Below are 18,376 nucleotides of genomic sequence, written 5' to 3'. Positions count from 1 at the left end.
AATTTCGCAATTGGCATCATAATTCAGAGAGAATTAGTAGGCCGTCAGGTATATTCAGCTCGCACTTCACTCTTGTTAATTAGACCCAATTACGCGATGTTCTGATATAATTTATGGCACGGCAGGGCGGGGGGTAATTCCACATATATCTGCTATTGTAATAGTAGGGGTTGCGTAGCGGTTAACCCCTTCGCCTTTCCGAATTGATATATGGTGAACGTACCGAATCCAAAATGGAAAATTCACGAGAAAATAAATTACTGTTTGTGAAAACGATTAAGTGATAAATTTCCGTTCGTAATAAATATGCAATATTTATTCAAAATGGCCGATAAGATCCCATTTTGAAATCTCTTAATGATGCTGATTTCAAACGGACGAACACTCGCTCTCTCGGTTATCGAAACGCTCCTTGGACAGTGTAATTGTAAGTGCTAGTTTAGTGTTAGTGTAGTGTTAGTGTAAACATCACCAACGGTTCCAGAAATTCTAACTTAGACGATCCCAATAAACTTATAAATAATACAGAAGGTTTAAAGCACATTTTTGCGTATACAGAGTGAGTTTTTTGTATGGAATTCCTTAATTGTTTCGGAAACGACTTGTAAGATTTTTGTAATGTCTTTAATAATTTATATCCTAACCGAAATCCAATATTGCCAGTAAATTAGTTAAAAAATGTTAGAATCAAAATTTTTTTTAATGGAAACCGCACTAATTTCGTTTAAACTCTTTCACTAATTTACTGACAGTATTTTGTTATGGGTTTTCGGTTAAGATATAGATTATTAAAGTTATTACACGTTTCTTGTTGACTCAAATAAACGATCTTTTGTAACTTTCAATAATATCGTTTTTCCGGAAAAAGGAAAGATCTGACATCAATGTAAATACCGCCATAATAAAGGCCGTATCACTAGATACTTGTACACAAAAGATTACAAAAATCGTACAAGCAGTTACCGAGATAATTTCATAATTGAAATACGAGTTGTCTAATCTTCAAGACAAACACGATCACGAGTTGGCACAAAAACGATCGAGTATCCATTATAATATGTGAGAAATGAGTTTCTAGGAAACAACTTCTGTTAAAATTTATTGTACCAAAGTTGAAAATTCGCTCGTATATTATAAACTTGTGTAAGTTTACTCCATTAGTAGGGGAAATAATTCCTTTCGCAAACAATTACAACAAAACCCATAAATTGTAACTTTCTTACAAAACAATCCTTTTCCTAGTAATTATCTTGATTATTTTCGGGCAATATTTCATCAACATTCTTACAAACTCTAAAAGAACATCTGGTGCATACTGCGTCTCTATACTCTATTCGGAATTTATGACTCTTGTTAATTTATATTCCAAATAAGTACGTGAAAAAAAAAATGAATTTGAATTATTGGCGGCGTGGAGGAAAAATGGCGGAATGGAGAAAAAATGGCGTCCTGGAACAATGGCGCGGCGAAAAATGGCGGATACGTGACGTAGTCGGACAGGCCAAAACGTCATAAGCAATTTTTACAGGGCAAAAAGACCTTGTATCTCATTTATTATTGTACCAATCGGGCCAAAACTCAGTATTTTTTTCATTTCATTTTCATAAGAACACAAATTATCACGGAAAACATACAAAAACATCTAAGAAGTAAAATGTGAAATAAAATTCTTATTTTTTGATCTCCTCTGTATACCATTTGAAAATTTATAGTTTTGACAGCTCAAATTCCACATTTCGACAACCTTCCCATTTTTTTTTTTAAATGGATAATAAAAATAATTTTCACAATATAGTTTAGACTTTTTGAAACTCCCCGTATATATATATATATATATATCAACGTCAAAGTTTACTTTCAAAATATCACCCTGTGAATATTTTTTGTAGGAAATAAGAAAATAAAGATAAAGTTAATTTGTAAATATTTATTATCACTAGCTATATAATTAATAATGATAATAATAAAATAATATAATAAATTTCAATCATATTTTCGTATTGGTTATAATATATCTGACATTTTTATTCGTTTACGAACGGCGTTATTATAACCTTCTTTATACTGATACCAAATATCGTTGTTCAACTCCGGACCTGTTTTACCTGAAAATAAAAAACTGCTCAAGTTTGCAACTACGAGATTTATAAAAATATCCAAACAGCAATACCAACAGCATTCACCTGAATAGTCTGTAGTAACTTACGTCAGTGTAACAAAAAAAGAAGATGAATAGTTAGATGTCAAAAACATCAAAACAAAGAGTTTTATTAATAAATTTTATACAACTATCGAATGTTGTTTTTAAAATTGTTTATGAGTGGAAAAGATGAAAACAAATCTTTATAGGATTGAGTATAGTTTTAAACAACGTTAATATGATGACCGTAGAATTTACAACAGTATATTTTTAAATTCTCATCACTTTGCTTCGTTGTTTGTTTGTGAGTAAATGAATACGCAATTTTTTTAGACAATTTTAGAATTTTGTGGTCTTTAAATACCTCAAAACCTCTCCAAATATAAAACATTTATATATTTTTTATTATTAGTATTGTATTTTGATAAAATAATCATACTTTAGACACGACAATTAACTAATATAAGCACGTGTAGATATTTTTTGCCCCAAAAACATACTTCGTAAACTAATATTGCAGCGTTGCCATATTTACAAAAAATATCTACAAAGTTAATACTAATTATTGATTTTAAAGAAGAATTTAATAAGACACGCATTTTAATCATTTTTCACATAAAAAAATATAAACAATTTGGTCTTTTAGTTGTAAAAATTTTAGTTATAATATTACGAAATAACAAAAGTGTACAAACGAATAACTCATAATAACTAAGACCAGTATTACAAAATAGAAGAAGATTTATTAGAGACCATAGAAAAGTAATAGTATGTAATTTCTTGTATTTATTTTATGAGATCGATTTTTGTGGTGTAATTCGAAGTTTGATTAATTGATAATGGATATTAATGAAGATATAAATGAACGTTACTTCTCGAAATCATTATTAAGGAAACGGTTGATGAGAGAATAATCAAAATTTATCTAGATAAATCTGCTTTCTCGTCTCACTCCAACAACGAAATTAGTTAAGTCTTTTGTAATTAAAACTTGAACGAAGAAACATGGGCGTATCATGAGGTAAATAGAATACGAAGTTTCGAAAAATAATAATATAAAATATTACAGATATAGTTGGCTAAAATATGGATTCAAAATTTTCAATGTGAATTGTTTTTGATATATTTTTAGAAAATTTCATAGTTTGTACGTGTTGCAAGGTAAAATTAAAACAAAATCAGTTTTATAAAAATAAGTTATGAGCAAAAAATTTTGGGGAATGAAATTTTTGTATTAAATTGTCTGTAATCAGTGCTGAAGTAATGAAAGATTTTTGAAAAATCATTGATTGAAAAATAATTTTTTTGATCGAAAAGAGACATTTGTTACATGTAATTGTAATGTAATACATGTAATGAAATGTAATTTGAAAAAAAAAGGTTTAAAATGTAAAATTGTCAATGGAAAAATTGAAAAATTCGAAATTTTTGCAATAAAGAAATTGAAAAACCCAAATTTTTCACACGAAATAGCGAAGAGTCCAACAACTATTAATTAAAAAAATGGAAAACTCGAAGTTATAAATAAAAACAATTCGAATAATTCGATAAAAATTTGAAAAACTCAAAAATTTCGATAAAAATGTTGGAAAACTCAAATTTTTGATACAAAGAAATTGAAAAATCCAAATTTTTCACACGAAATAGCGAAAAATCCAAAACTATTGATAAAAAAATGGAAAATTCGAAGTTATCAATAAAAACAAATCGAAATATTCGAAAAAAATTTGAAAAACTCAAAAATTTCGATAAAAATGTTGGAAAGCTCAAATTTTTGGTACAAATAAATTGAAAAATCCAAATTTTTCACACAAAATATCGAAAAAACCAAAACTATTAATAAAAAAATGGAAAACTCGAAATTATCAATGGAAACAAATCGAAATATTCGATGAAAATTTGAAAAAAACGAAATTTCCGATAAAAAAGTAGGAAAACTCAAATTTCTGATACAAATAAATTGAAAAATCCAAATTTTTCGAACGAAATATCGAAAAATCCAAAACTATTGATAAAAAAATGGAACATTAGAAGTTATCAATAAAAACAAATTGAAATATTCGATGAAAATTTGAAAAAAAACGAAATTTCCGATAAAAAAGTAGGAAAACTCAAATTTCTGATACAAATAAATTGAAAAATCCAAATTTTTCGAACGAAATATCGAAAAATCCAAAACTATTGATAAAAAAATGGAACATTAGAAGTTATCAATAAAAACAAATTGAAATATTCGATAAAAATTTGAAAAACTCAAAAATTTCGATAAAAATGTTGGAAAACTCAAATTTTTGATACAAAGAAATTGGAAAATCCAAATTTTTCACACGAAATATCGAAAAATCCAAAACTATTGATAAAAAAATGGAAAATTCGAAGTTATCAATAAAAACAAATCGAAATATTCGAAAAAAATTTGAAAAACTCAAAAATTTCGATAAAAATGTTGGAAAACTCAAATTTTTGATACAAAGAAATTGGAAAATCCAAATTTTTCACACGAAATAGCGAAAAATCCAAAACTATTGATAAAAAAAAGGAAAATTCGAAGTTATCAATAAAAACAATTCGAAATATTCGATAGAAATTTTAAAAAAACGAAATTTTAGATAAAAAAAGTTGGAAAGCTCAAATTTTTGGTACAAATAAATTGAAAAATCCAAATTTTTCACACAAAATATCGAAAAAACCAAAACTATTAATAAAAAAATGGAAAACTCGAAATTATCAATGGAAACAAATCGAAATATTCGATGAAAATTTGAAAAAAACGAAATTTCCGATAAAAAAGTAGGAAAACTCAAATTTCTGATACAAATAAATTGAAAAATCCAAATTTTTCGAACGAAATATCGAAAAATCCAAAACTATTGATAAAAAAATGGAACATTAGAAGTTATCAATAAAAACAAATTGAAATATTCGATAAAAATTTGAAAAACTCAAAAATTTCGATAAAAATGTTGGAAAACTCAAATTTTTGATACAAAGAAATTGGAAAATCCAAATTTTTCACACGAAATATCGAAAAATCCAAAACTATTGATAAAAAAATGGAAAATTCGAAGTTATCAATAAAAACAAATCGAAATATTCGAAAAAAATTTGAAAAACTCAAAAATTTCGATAAAAATGTTGGAAAACTCAAATTTTTGATACAAAGAAATTGGAAAATCCAAATTTTTCACACGAAATAGCGAAAAATCCGAAACTATTGATAAAAAAAAGGAAAATTCGAAGTTATCAATAAAAACAATTCGAAATATTCGATAGAAATTTTAAAAAAACGAAATTTTAGATAAAAAAAGTTGGAAAGCTCAAATTTTTGGTACAAATAAATTGAAAAATCCAAATTTTTCACACAAAATATCGAAAAAACCAAAACTATTAATAAAAAAATGGAAAACTCGAAATTATCAATGGAAACAAATCGAAATATTCGATGAAAATTTGAAAAAAACGAAATTTCCGATAAAAAAGTAGGAAAACTCAAATTTCTGATACAAATAAATTGAAAAATCCAAATTTTTCGAACGAAATATCGAAAAATCCAAAACTATTGATAAAAAAATGGAACATTAGAAGTTATCAATAAAAACAAATTGAAATATTCGATAAAAATTTGAAAAACTCAAAAATTTCGATAAAAATGTTGGAAAACTCAAATTTTTGATACAAAGAAATTGGAAAATCCAAATTTTTCACACGAAATATCGAAAAATCCAAAACTATTGATAAAAAAATGGAAAATTCGAAGTTATCAATAAAAACAAATCGAAATATTCGAAAAAAATTTGAAAAACTCAAAAATTTCGATAAAAATGTTGGAAAACTCAAATTTTTGATACAAAGAAATTGGAAAATCCAAATTTTTCACACGAAATAGCGAAAAATCCAAAACTATTGATAAAAAAAAGGAAAATTCGAAGTTATCAATAAAAACAATTCGAAATATTCGATAGAAATTTTAAAAAAACGAAATTTTAGATAAAAAAAGTTGGAAAGCTCAAATTTTTGGTACAAATAAATTGAAAAATCCAAATTTTTCACACAAAATATCGAAAAAACCAAAACTATTAATAAAAAAATGGAAAACTCGAAATTATCAATGGAAACAAATCGAAATATTCGATGAAAATTTGAAAAAAACGAAATTTCCGATAAAAAAGTAGGAAAACTCAAATTTCTGATACAAATAAATTGAAAAATCCAAATTTTTCGAACGAAATATCGAAAAATCCAAAACTATTGATAAAAAAATGGAACATTAGAAGTTATCAATAAAAACAAATTGAAATATTCGATAAAAATTTGAAAAACTCAAAAATTTCGATAAAAATGTTGGAAAACTCAAAGTTTTGAAATAAAAAAATTTAAAAATCCAAATTTTTCACACGAAATATCAAAAAATCCCAAACTATTGATAAAAAAATGGAAAATTCAAAGTTATCAATAAAAACAAATCGAAATATTCGATAAAAACCCGAAATTTTCGATAAAAAATTAGAAAAACTCTTTTTTTGCTACAAAAAACTTAAAAAATCCAAATTTTTGGTTTTCAACTTTCGATATCCAATCTCACTAAAAAATCGTTCTAAAATTGAAAAAAAAAAAAATTGCAGAACTCCTTCTGGGTATAAAATAATGTCTACCGTCGATCGTTACGCCCTTGTCGAAAGTTTGGTTTAATTAAGGGATTTGTTGAAGCGGTAATTCATCTGTAATTGCTTTCGGATGAAATTCGTTGGCGCATGTTCTACGATCATCGTATTTGCCCACACAAATTGCCATTCGACTTCTTCTTAATGCCCTTCATTGTCATATTAAATGTTTGCACTCAATCTCGGTAATTTCCTATTGGATGGAAAATGGACCGAGCGAAATTCTCGTTAAACCACAAAAAAAATAAAAAAACTCGAAACTCACCTTTAGTGTTTGTAGACTTTACAATAATTCTCCCGAAGAAATCTTTGGCGACAACCTGAAAAAGAAGATTCATAATGGAGACAATTTCCGTTTCCGTATGTTTGTTTATCTGATAATTCCTTTTAAACCTCATTCGTTATTTATTTATATACGTTTCATATAGAATCGATCAAATTTCATCTCACGTTGACGTAACGTACTAAACAAAGACAATAAATCCTTATCGTACTAGTTAATACGAGGGTTGGTACTTGAGTTTTGAGATATGGCAACACTGATGTTATGTTACGTCAAGTCTGACATCATGAAGTTTGACGTTTTTAAATGGTGAAACTACCCAGAACGTATTGTCAAACGAGTGGATAGAAACATTCATTTTGGGCAAAATTTTTGAAATAAAGAAATTGAAAAATCCAAATTTTTCACACGAAACATACAAAAATTGAAAACTCAAAGTTATGGATGAAAAAATTGGGAATGTTTGGAATTTTTAATAAAAGAATTGAAAAACTGGAAATTATTGATAAAAAAATGGAAAATTCGAAGTTGTAAATGAAAAAAATTCGAAATATTCGATAAAAATATGGAAAATTCGAAATTTTCAATAAAAAAAGTGAAAAAACTCAATGTTTGATTCAAAGAAATTGAAAAATGAAAACTATTGATAAAAAAATGGAAAATTCAAAGTTATTAATAAAAACAAATCGAAATATTCGATAAAAAATTGGAAAATTCGAAATTTTCGATAAAAAAAGTAGAAAAACTCAAATTTTTGATACAAAGAAATTGAAAAATCCAAAACTATTGATAAAAAAATGGAAAATTCGAAGTTGTAAATGAAAAAAATTCGAAATATTCGATAAAAATTTGAAAAATTCGAAATTTTCAATAAAAAAGTAAAAAAACTTAAATGTTTGATACAAAGAAATTGAAAAATCGAAAACTATTGATAAAAAAATGGAAAATTCGAAGTTGTAAATGAAAAAAATTCGAAATATTCGATAAAAATTTGGAAAATTCGAAATTTTCGATAAAAAAAGTAGAAAAACTCAAATTTTTGATACAAAGAAATTGAAAAATCGAAAACTATTGATAAAAAAATGGAAAATTCGAAGTTGTAAGTGAAAAAAATTCGAAATATTCGATAAAAATTTGAAAAATCGAAATTTTCAATAAAAAAGTAAAAAAACTTAAATGTTTGATACAAAGAAATTGAAAAATCGAAAACTATTGATAAAAAAATGGAAAATTCGAAGTTGTAAATGAAAAAAATTCGAAATATTCGATAAAAATTTGAAAAATTCGAAATTTTTAATAAAAAAGTAAAAAAACTCAAATTTTTGATACGAAGAAATTGAAAAATCGAAAACTATTGATAAAAAAATGGAAAATTCGAAGTTGTAAGTGAAAAAAATTCGAAATATTCGATAAAAATTTGAAAAATCGAAATTTTCAATAAAAAAGTAAAAAAACTTAAATGTTTGATACAAAGAAATTGAAAAATCGAAAACTATTGATAAAAAAATGGAAAATTCGAAGTTGTAAATGAAAAAAATTCGAAATATTCGATAAAAATTTGGAAAATTCGAAATTTTCGATAAAAAAAGTAGAAAAACTCAAATTTTTGATACAAAGAAATTGAAAAATCCAAATATTTCACACGAAATATCAAAAAATCCCAAACTATTGATAAAAAAATGGAAAATTCGAAGTTGTAAATGAAAAAAATTCGAAATATTCGATAAAAATTTGAAAAATTCGAAATTTTTAATAAAAAAGTGAAAAAACTCAAATTTTTGATACGAAGAAATTGAAAAATCCAAAACTATTGATAAAAAAAAGGAAAATTCGAAGTTGTAAATGAAAAAAATTCGAAATATTCGATAAAAATTTGAAAAATTCGAAATTTTTAATAAAAAAGTAAAAAAACTCAAATTTTTGATACGAAGAAATTGAAAAATCCAAAACTATTGATAAAAAAATGGAAAATTCGAAGTTGTAAATGAAAAAAATTCGAAATATTCGATAAAAATATGGAAAATTCGAAATTTTCAATAAAAAAAGTGAAAAAACTCAATGTTTGATTCAAAGAAATTGAAAAATGAAAACTATTGATAAAAAAATGGAAAATTCAAAGTTATTAATAAAAACAAATCGAAATATTCGATAAAAAATTGGAAAATTCGAAATTTTCGATAAAAAAAGTAGAAAAACTCAAATTTTTGATACAAAGAAATTGAAAAATCCAAAACTATTGATAAAAAAATGGAAAATTCGAAGTTGTAAATGAAAAAAATTCGAAATATTCGATAAAAATTTGAAAAATTCGAAATTTTCAATAAAAAAGTAAAAAAACTTAAATGTTTGATACAAAGAAATTGAAAAATCGAAAACTATTGATAAAAAAATGGAAAATTCGAAGTTGTAAATGAAAAAAATTCGAAATATTCGATAAAAATTTGGAAAATTCGAAATTTTCGATAAAAAAAGTAGAAAAACTCAAATTTTTGATACAAAGAAATTGAAAAATCGAAAACTATTGATAAAAAAATGGAAAATTCGAAGTTGTAAATGAAAAAAATTCGAAATATTCGATAAAAATTTGAAAAATTCGAAATTTTTAATAAAAAAGTAAAAAAACTCAAATTTTTGATACGAAGAAATTGAAAAATCGAAAACTATTGATAAAAAAATGGAAAATTCGAAGTTGTAAGTGAAAAAAATTCGAAATATTCGATAAAAATTTGAAAAATCGAAATTTTCAATAAAAAAGTAAAAAAACTTAAATGTTTGATACAAAGAAATTGAAAAATCGAAAACTATTGATAAAAAAATGGAAAATTCGAAGTTGTAAATGAAAAAAATTCGAAATATTCGATAAAAATTTGGAAAATTCGAAATTTTCGATAAAAAAAGTAGAAAAACTCAAATTTTTGATACAAAGAAATTGAAAAATCCAAATATTTCACACGAAATATCAAAAAATCCCAAACTATTGATAAAAAAATGGAAAATTCGAAGTTGTAAATGAAAAAAATTCGAAATATTCGATAAAAATTTGAAAAATTCGAAATTTTTAATAAAAAAGTGAAAAAACTCAAATTTTTGATACGAAGAAATTGAAAAATCCAAAACTATTGATAAAAAAAAGGAAAATTCGAAGTTGTAAATGAAAAAAATTCGAAATATTCGATAAAAATTTGAAAAATTCGAAATTTTTAATAAAAAAGTAAAAAAACTCAAATTTTTGATACGAAGAAATTGAAAAATCCAAAACTATTGATAAAAAAATGGAAAATTCGAAGTTGTAAATGAAAAAAATTCGAAATATTCGATAAAAATTTGAAAAATTCGAAATTTTCAATAAAAAAGTAAAAAAACTTAAATGTTTGATACAAAGAAATTGAAAAATCGAAAACTATTGATAAAATAATGGAAAATTCGAAGTTGTAAATGAAAAAAATTCGAAATATTCGATAAAAATTTGGAAAATTCGAAATTTTCGATAAAAAAAGTAGAAAAACTTAAATGTTTGATACAAAGAAATTGAAAAATCGAAAACTATTGATAAAAAAATGGAAAATTCGAAGTTGTAAGTGAAAAAAATTCGAAATATTCGATAAAAATTTGAAAAATTCGAAATTTTCAATAAAAAAGTAAAAAAACTTAAATGTTTGATACAAAGAAATTGAAAAATCGAAAACTATTGATAAAAAAATGGAAAATTCGAAGTTGTAAATGAAAAAAATTCGAAATATTCGATAAAAATTTGGAAAATTCGAAATTTTCGATAAAAAAAGTAGAAAAACTCAAATTTTTGATACAAAGAAATTGAAAAATCCAAATATTTCACACGAAATATCAAAAAATCCCAAACTATTGATAAAAAAATGGAAAATTCGAAGTTGTAAATGAAAAAAATTCGAAATATTCGATAAAAATTTGAAAAATTCGAAATTTTTAATAAAAAAGTGAAAAAACTCAAATTTTTGATACGAAGAAATTGAAAAATCCAAAACTATTGATAAAAAAAAGGAAAATTCGAAGTTGTAAATGAAAAAAATTCGAAATATTCGATAAAAATTTGAAAAATTCGAAATTTTTAATAAAAAAGTAAAAAAACTCAAATTTTTGATACGAAGAAATTGAAAAATCCAAAACTATTGATAAAAAAATGGAAAATTCGAAGTTGTAAATGAAAAAAATTCGAAATATTCGATAAAAATTTGAAAAATTCGAAATTTTCAATAAAAAAGTAAAAAAACTTAAATGTTTGATACAAAGAAATTGAAAAATCGAAAACTATTGATAAAAAAATGGAAAATTCGAAGTTGTAAATGAAAAAAATTCGAAATATTCGATAAAAATTTGGAAAATTCGAAATTTTCGATAAAAAAAGTAGAAAAACTCAAATTTTTGATACAAAGAAATTGAAAAATCGAAAACTATTGATAAAAAAATGGAAAATTCGAAGTTGTAAATGAAAAAAATTCGAAATATTCGATAAAAATTTGAAAAATTCGAAATTTTTAATAAAAAAGTAAAAAAACTCAAATTTTTGATACGAAGAAATTGAAAAATCCAAAACTATTGATAAAAAAATGGAAAATTCGAAGTTGTAAATGAAAAAAATTCGAAATATTCGATAAAAATTTGAAAAATTCGAAATTTTCAATAAAAAAGTAAAAAAACTTAAATGTTTGATACAAAGAAATTGAAAAATCGAAAACTATTGATAAAAAAATGGAAAATTCGAAGTTGTAAATGAAAAAAATTCGAAATATTCGATAAAAATTTGGAAAATTCGAAATTTTCGATAAAAAAAGTAGAAAAACTCAAATTTTTGATACAAAGAAATTGAAAAATCGAAAACTATTGATAAAAAAATGGAAAATTCGAAGTTGTAAATGAAAAAAATTCGAAATATTCGATAAAAATTTGAAAAATTCGAAATTTTTAATAAAAAAGTAAAAAAACTTAAATTTTTGATACGAAGAAATTGAAAAATCCAAAACTATTGATAAAAAAATGGAAAATTCGAAGTTGTAAATGAAAAAAATTCGAAATATTCGATAAAAATTTGGAAAATTCGAAATTTTCGATAAAAAAAGTAAAAAAACTCAAATTTTTGATACAAAGAAATTGAAAAAACCAAAACTATTGATAAAAAAATGGAAAATTCGAAGTTGTAAATGAAAAAAAATTCGAAATATTCGATAAAAATTTGAAAAATTCGAAATTTTCAATAAAAAAGTAAAAAAACTTAAATGTTTGATACAAAGAAATTGAAAAATCGAAAACTATTGATAAAAAAATGGAAAATTCGAAGTTTTAAATGAAAAAAATTCGAAATATTCGATAAAAATTTGGAAAATTCGAAATTTTCGATAAAAAAAGTAGAAAAACTCAAATTTTTGATACAAAGAAATTGAAAAATCGAAAACTATTGATAAAAAAATGGAAAATTCGAAGTTGTAAATGAAAAAAAATTCGAAATATTCGATAAAAATTTGAAAAATTCGAAATTTTCAATAAAAAAGTAAAAAAACTCAAATTTTTGATACAAAGAAATTGAAAAATCGAAAACTATTGATAAAAAAATGGAAAATTCGAAGTTTTAAATGAAAAAAATTCGAAATATTCGATAAAAATTTGGAAAATTCGAAATTTTCAATAAAAAAGTGAAAAAACTCATATGTTTGATACAAAGAAATTGAAAAATCGAAAACTATTGATAAAAAAATGGAAAATTCGAAGTTGTAAATGAAAAAAATTCGAAATATTCGATAAAAATTTGGAAAATTCGAAATTTTCGATAAAAAAAGTAGAAAAACTCAAATTTTTGATACAAAGAAATTGAAAAAACCAAAACTATTGATAAAAAAATGGAAAATTCGAAGTTTTAAATGAAAAAAATTCGAAATATTCGATAAAAATTTGGAAAATTCGAAATTTTCGATAAAAAAAGTAAAAAAACTCAAATTTTTGATACAAAGAAATTGAAAAATCGAAAACTATTGATAAAAAAATGGAAAATTCGAAGTTGTAAGTGAAAAAAATTCGAAATATTCGATAAAAATTTGAAAAACTCGAAATTTACGATAAAAAAGTAGCAAAACTCAAATTTTTGATACAAAGAAATTGAAAAATCCAAATTTGACTTGCAACGATCGGACAAACGTTTGAACTATATATTAAGCGCTGCATCGGTCACGATAAAATATGTCTACAAGATAGACGGATAGAATTTTATTTCTACCGAAATTTTATAACTCAACTACAATTTCCATTCAAGTAACTTCTATTTTCATTTATCAAAAATTCATCACAACAGAGTTTTTCGCAAATTGCCAAGCTGGCACGCATCTAAGTTCTCCAATAAATTAGTGAATAGTGTAGTTAAATCATAAATCAGCCGTCAAAATATACAAACTCATCTTAATTACGAAAATAAACTCTATATAAAGAAAAAACACATCTCTAATCTCAATTCTATATATTTTTGGATTGTTCAAAGTATTATATCAAAGTTGAAAATGAGTTTTTACGATAGGACACAAAAACTTATTTCCCAATAACATCCCGGAATCCTTGTAAATCCTCCTAATGCTATTCCCGAACGATATCCAACACCTAATGAAAGATGACCTGGCTAGATTGCGGCATTACCCGTTACCATTCGAAAATGGGAAAACTGAACGGCGAAAGGTCCATTTTCAACGCGGTTTCATTGTTTGTCAGATTAGGGGAATCCCAAGCGACCGCGCCACATAATTTGTCAGAGTTATCTTGTACGGCAGAGATCGTATAAATTGAATCCTTGCTTGGTAAAAATAAGAAATTTAAATGCTGGTTTATTTGAAAATGGAAACTTTCTACCAAGGAAATATGACTTTTACACATTCCGTTTTACCCGCTTGGAATGTTAAAGGGAAAATTCTTCCATGATAAACACGTGAAATTTAACAATTCAGAGGACTAAGTGATTATATTTTGAAGGCGTACTTGGTATGGAAAACAACCTAAGGCTTCTCGATACCTAAATCATTCTCTTTGAATCCTTTAGTACACGTCCATTAAGCAGGATATCTATCCTTGCTCATTCTCTAACCAGGAGCAGTTTAAACCCAGGATAACTCCTTGAAGACATTTAAAATAGGATCAGGTTGAATCCAGGATATATTTTAGCGCTATTGTTCAAGCAGGAGCAGTTTAAACCCAGGATAACTGCTTGAAGACATTTAAAATAGGATAAGTTTGAACCCAGGATATATTCAAGCGCTATTTTTCAAGCAGGAGCAGTTTAAACCCAGGATAACTGCTTGAAGACATTTAAAATAGGATCGGGTTGAACCCAGGATATATTCAAGCGCTATTTTTCAAGCAGAAGCAGTTTAAACCCAGGATAACTCCTTGAAGATATTTAAAATAGGATCAGGTTGAACCCAGGATATATTTTAACGCTATTTTTCAAGCAGGGGGAGTTTAAGCCCAGGATAACTGCTTGAAGACATTTAAAATAGGATCAGGTTGAATCCAGGATATATTTTAGCACTATATTTCAAGCAGGAGCAGTTTAAACCCAGGATAACTCCTTGAAGATATTTAAAATAGGATCAGGTTGAACCCAGGATATATTTTAACGCTATTTTTCAAGCAGGGGCAGTTTAAGCCCAGGATAACTGCTTGAAGACATTTAAAATAGGATCAGGTTGAATCCAGGATATATTTTAGTACTATATTTCAAGCAGGAGCAGTTTAAACCCAGGATAACTCCTTGAAGATATTTAAAATAGGATCAGGTTGAACCCAGGATATATTTTAACGCTATTTTTCAAGCAGGGGCAGTTTAAGCCCAGGATAACTGCTTGAAGATATTTAAAATAGGATCAGGTTGAACCCAGGATATATTTTAACGCTATTTTTCAAGCAGGGGCAGTTTAAGCCCAGGATAACTGCTTGAAGACATTTAAAATAGGATCAGGTTGAATCCAGGATATATTTTAGTACTATATTTCAAGCAGGAGCAGTTTAAACCCAGGATAACTGCTTGAAGACATTTAAAATAGGATCAGGTTGAATCCAGGATATATTTTAACGCTATTTTTCAAGCAGGGGCAGTTTAAGCCCAGGATAACTGCTTGAAGACATTTAAAATAGGATCAGGTTGAATCCAGGATATATTTTAGTACTATATTTCAAGCAGGAGCAGTTTAAACCCAGGATAACTCCTTGAAGATATTTAAAATAGGATCAGGTTGAACCCAGGATATATTTTAACGCTATTTTTCAAGCAGGGGCAGTTTAAGCCCAGGATAACTGCTTGAAGATATTTAAAATAGGATCAGGTTGAACCCAGGATATATTTTAACGCTATTTTTCAAGCAGGGGCAGTTTAAGCCCAGGATAACTGCTTGAAGACATTTAAAATAGGATCAGGTTGAATCCAGGATATATTTTAGTACTATATTTCAAGCAGGAGCAGTTTAAACCCAGGATAACTGCTTGAAGACATTTAAAATAGGATCAGGTTGAATCCAGGATATATTTTAACGCTATTTTTCAAGCAGGGGCAGTTTAAGCCCAGGATAACTGCTTGAAGACATTTAAAATAGGATCAGGTTGAATCCAGGATATATTTTAGTACTATATTTCAAGCAGGAGCAGTTTAAACCCAGGATAACTCCTTGAAGATATTTAAAATAGGATCAGGTTGAACCCAGGATATATTTTAACGCTATTTTTCAAGCAGGGGCAGTTTAAGCCCAGGATAACTGCTTGAAGATATTTAAAATAGGATCAGGTTGAACCCAGGATATATTTTAGCACTATATTTCAAGCAGAAGCAGTTTAAACCCAGGATAACTCCTTGCAGACTAGTTTTATCGCTTATCCTATGTCTCAGTGATTTGCTGAAGGTTCTCTTCTTCTTTTTCGCGCTTCATCCATCGTCTTCAGTTAGTTCCTTCCTATGTTATTATTATCATCGTATTTTCAGCTTCAGTTCTTCGTCATTTCGTTGATTCCATTTGGTTTCGCGATCTTAAAACCTTTTCTCCATTCTTGCTTTCCATTATATTCCTTTCTAGATATTATTTCGAATTTCTTTCCGTCTCTTATTATATTGTTAGAATCGTCGTATTCATTTAGTTTTGATCTGTCTTATCCGTAGGACATTAATGCGGCCATTAACGGTGCCAAAAGTATATTTTCAAATTGTTCTAGTGTATAAAATAATCCGAAGAGGAAGTGCCGTGCCAATATTTCACGACGGAAAAGAAGAAGAATACGAAGAGCTGTGATTTTACCGCACCATTTAACTAATACGGTGCTTTGGTTGGCAGAGGTCACAAGATTTATTATTTTACGAGAAAAAAGTCGCTTTATGAATTATACGGATCGTATACTGTACGGTATATTTGATCTTAAATTCAATATATACAGAGTGTCGATAAAAATACAAATAACGAATACTAAAAACCACGTTAATCGGATGATTTGGTATCCAAATATATTTCTTCGATGTCATCGAGCTTTTAATCAGCATTAAGCAATTGGAAACGGCGTAGAAAATATTCTATAGCCGTTCGGTTGGGGAAAATTTTCGTTTTTTCTTGAATATACTTTTGATTTTTGATTCAACACTAACAATATGATATTTAAACATATGAAAACATAAACATGGATAGTTAAATCAGTGGCTTTCCATATCTTTTGGAAGTTTATTGCACTTTTGCACGCATTTCTAGACCTTCACCTCTTCCATCTTGCTCCAGAGTCCTGGGAAAGTTCCATTCCACAAGCTTTCGGTTTCCAAACCTAGCAATTGTATCTGAAGAGATCCAGCATCAATTTCCTCAAGAGAAGTTGATTTGTGACTGAATTCCTGGACCCCCAACTCTTCCTAGTTGTTCCAAAGTTTTAAGAACTCGCCCCAACGCAGGTCTTCGATTTCCAAGTCAAACAATTGTATCTGAAGAGATCCAGCATCAATTTCCTCAAGAGAAGTTGATTTGTGACTGATTTTCTGAACCCCCAACTCATCCAAGTTGCTCAAAAGTTCTATAAACTTGCCATTCCATAAATCTTCGGTTTCCAAACCTAGCAATTGTATCTGAAGAGATCCAGCATCAATTTCCTCAAGAGAAGTTGATATGTGACTGAATTCCTGGACCCCCAACTCATCCAAGTTGCACCAGAGTTCTATAAAGTTGCCATTCCACAAATTTTCGGTTTCCAAGTCAAACAACTGGATCTGAAGAGATCCAGCATCAATTTCCTCAAGAGAAGTTGATTTGTGACTGATTTTCTGGACCCCCAACTCATCCAAGTTGCTCCAAAGTTCTATAAACTTGCCATTCCACAAATTTTCGGTTTCCAAGTCAAACAACTGGATCTGAAGAGACCCATCATCAATTTCCTCAAGAGAAGTTGATTTGTGACTGATTTTCTGGACCCCCAACTCATCCAAGTTGCTCCAAAGTTCTATAAACTTGCCATTCCACAAATCTTCGGTTTCCAAGTCAAACAACTGGATCTGAAGAGATCCAGCATCAATTTCCTCAAGAGAAGTTGATTTATGACTGATCTTCTGGACCCCCAACTCATCCAAGTTGCTCCAAAGTTTTAAGAACTCGCCCCAACACAGTACCTCGATTTCCAAGTCAAACAAGTTAAGAAGGAGTTAAAATTTGTCTCATTGCATCATGATGAATCAAATTTTTTGCGTCGATTCACAACTGCCGTTCATCAATTTGGAAATATTTGTAGTAAAAAACGGAAACGCCCAATTTCATTAGAGAAATATATGAAAATATTGAGGTTATGTTTTGTTTTTTCTTTTTCGGGAAAAAGTAGAATGTCTGGGGAACGTAAAGGGGGTGTACACAGGAAGTCGTCAATTCGAAAAATCCTTTTTCGCGGCGGATCGCTTCACCAACAACGATTATGTGTTAAATCTCGGCAAATTGCTTCCGAAGCTAATGGATTTTTTTGTACGGGCCTCGCTTTTCGCTCGGTCCGCTAAGAGCCACGCCACGATAAATGTCAAGGAAATGAAATAATAAGTCTTCGAGAATTATTTCGTTACGAGGTTTATACGGTTCTTTCTTTCTTTTATTACGCTCGTATATACAGGGCGTATACTGAATATTCCACGTAACAACATTCGTTAAATACGAAAAATCGATAACAAGTCACGTGTTTTTTTACACACGCACCTTTACGCGACCTTGAAATGCCTCGTGTAGTAATTTAATTGTTGTAAGACACGCGACACCATCTTGTTGATATTAGTCACATCAATTTCGA

At 27.1% G+C, this 18,376-nt stretch overlaps 1 protein-coding gene across 2 annotated transcripts in view; it reads right to left on the bottom strand.

Moving 5' to 3' along the window:
- Positions 1 to 1,916: 1,916 nt before the first annotated feature.
- The window catches only part of LOC130899556 (chromosome transmission fidelity protein 18 homolog), a 39,186-nt gene continuing 22,726 nt past the window's right edge, over positions 1,917 to 18,376 (bottom strand). For both annotated transcript variants that reach the window (XM_057809571.1, XM_057809572.1), the window contains exons 9-10: positions 7,067 to 7,121; positions 1,917 to 2,105 (exon numbers count right to left, since the gene is read on the bottom strand). In XM_057809571.1, coding sequence (XP_057665554.1) covers positions 2,005 to 2,105; positions 7,067 to 7,121 — 156 coding nt within the window. In that variant the 3' untranslated portion in view covers positions 1,917 to 2,004. The remainder of the gene's footprint in view (positions 2,106 to 7,066; positions 7,122 to 18,376) is intronic.

Source organism: Diorhabda carinulata, chromosome 11, assembly GCF_026250575.1.
Source record: "Diorhabda carinulata isolate Delta chromosome 11, icDioCari1.1, whole genome shotgun sequence".
NCBI lineage: Eukaryota > Metazoa > Arthropoda > Insecta > Coleoptera > Chrysomelidae > Diorhabda > Diorhabda carinulata.
This window is presented reverse-complemented; position numbering and strand designations above follow the sequence as displayed.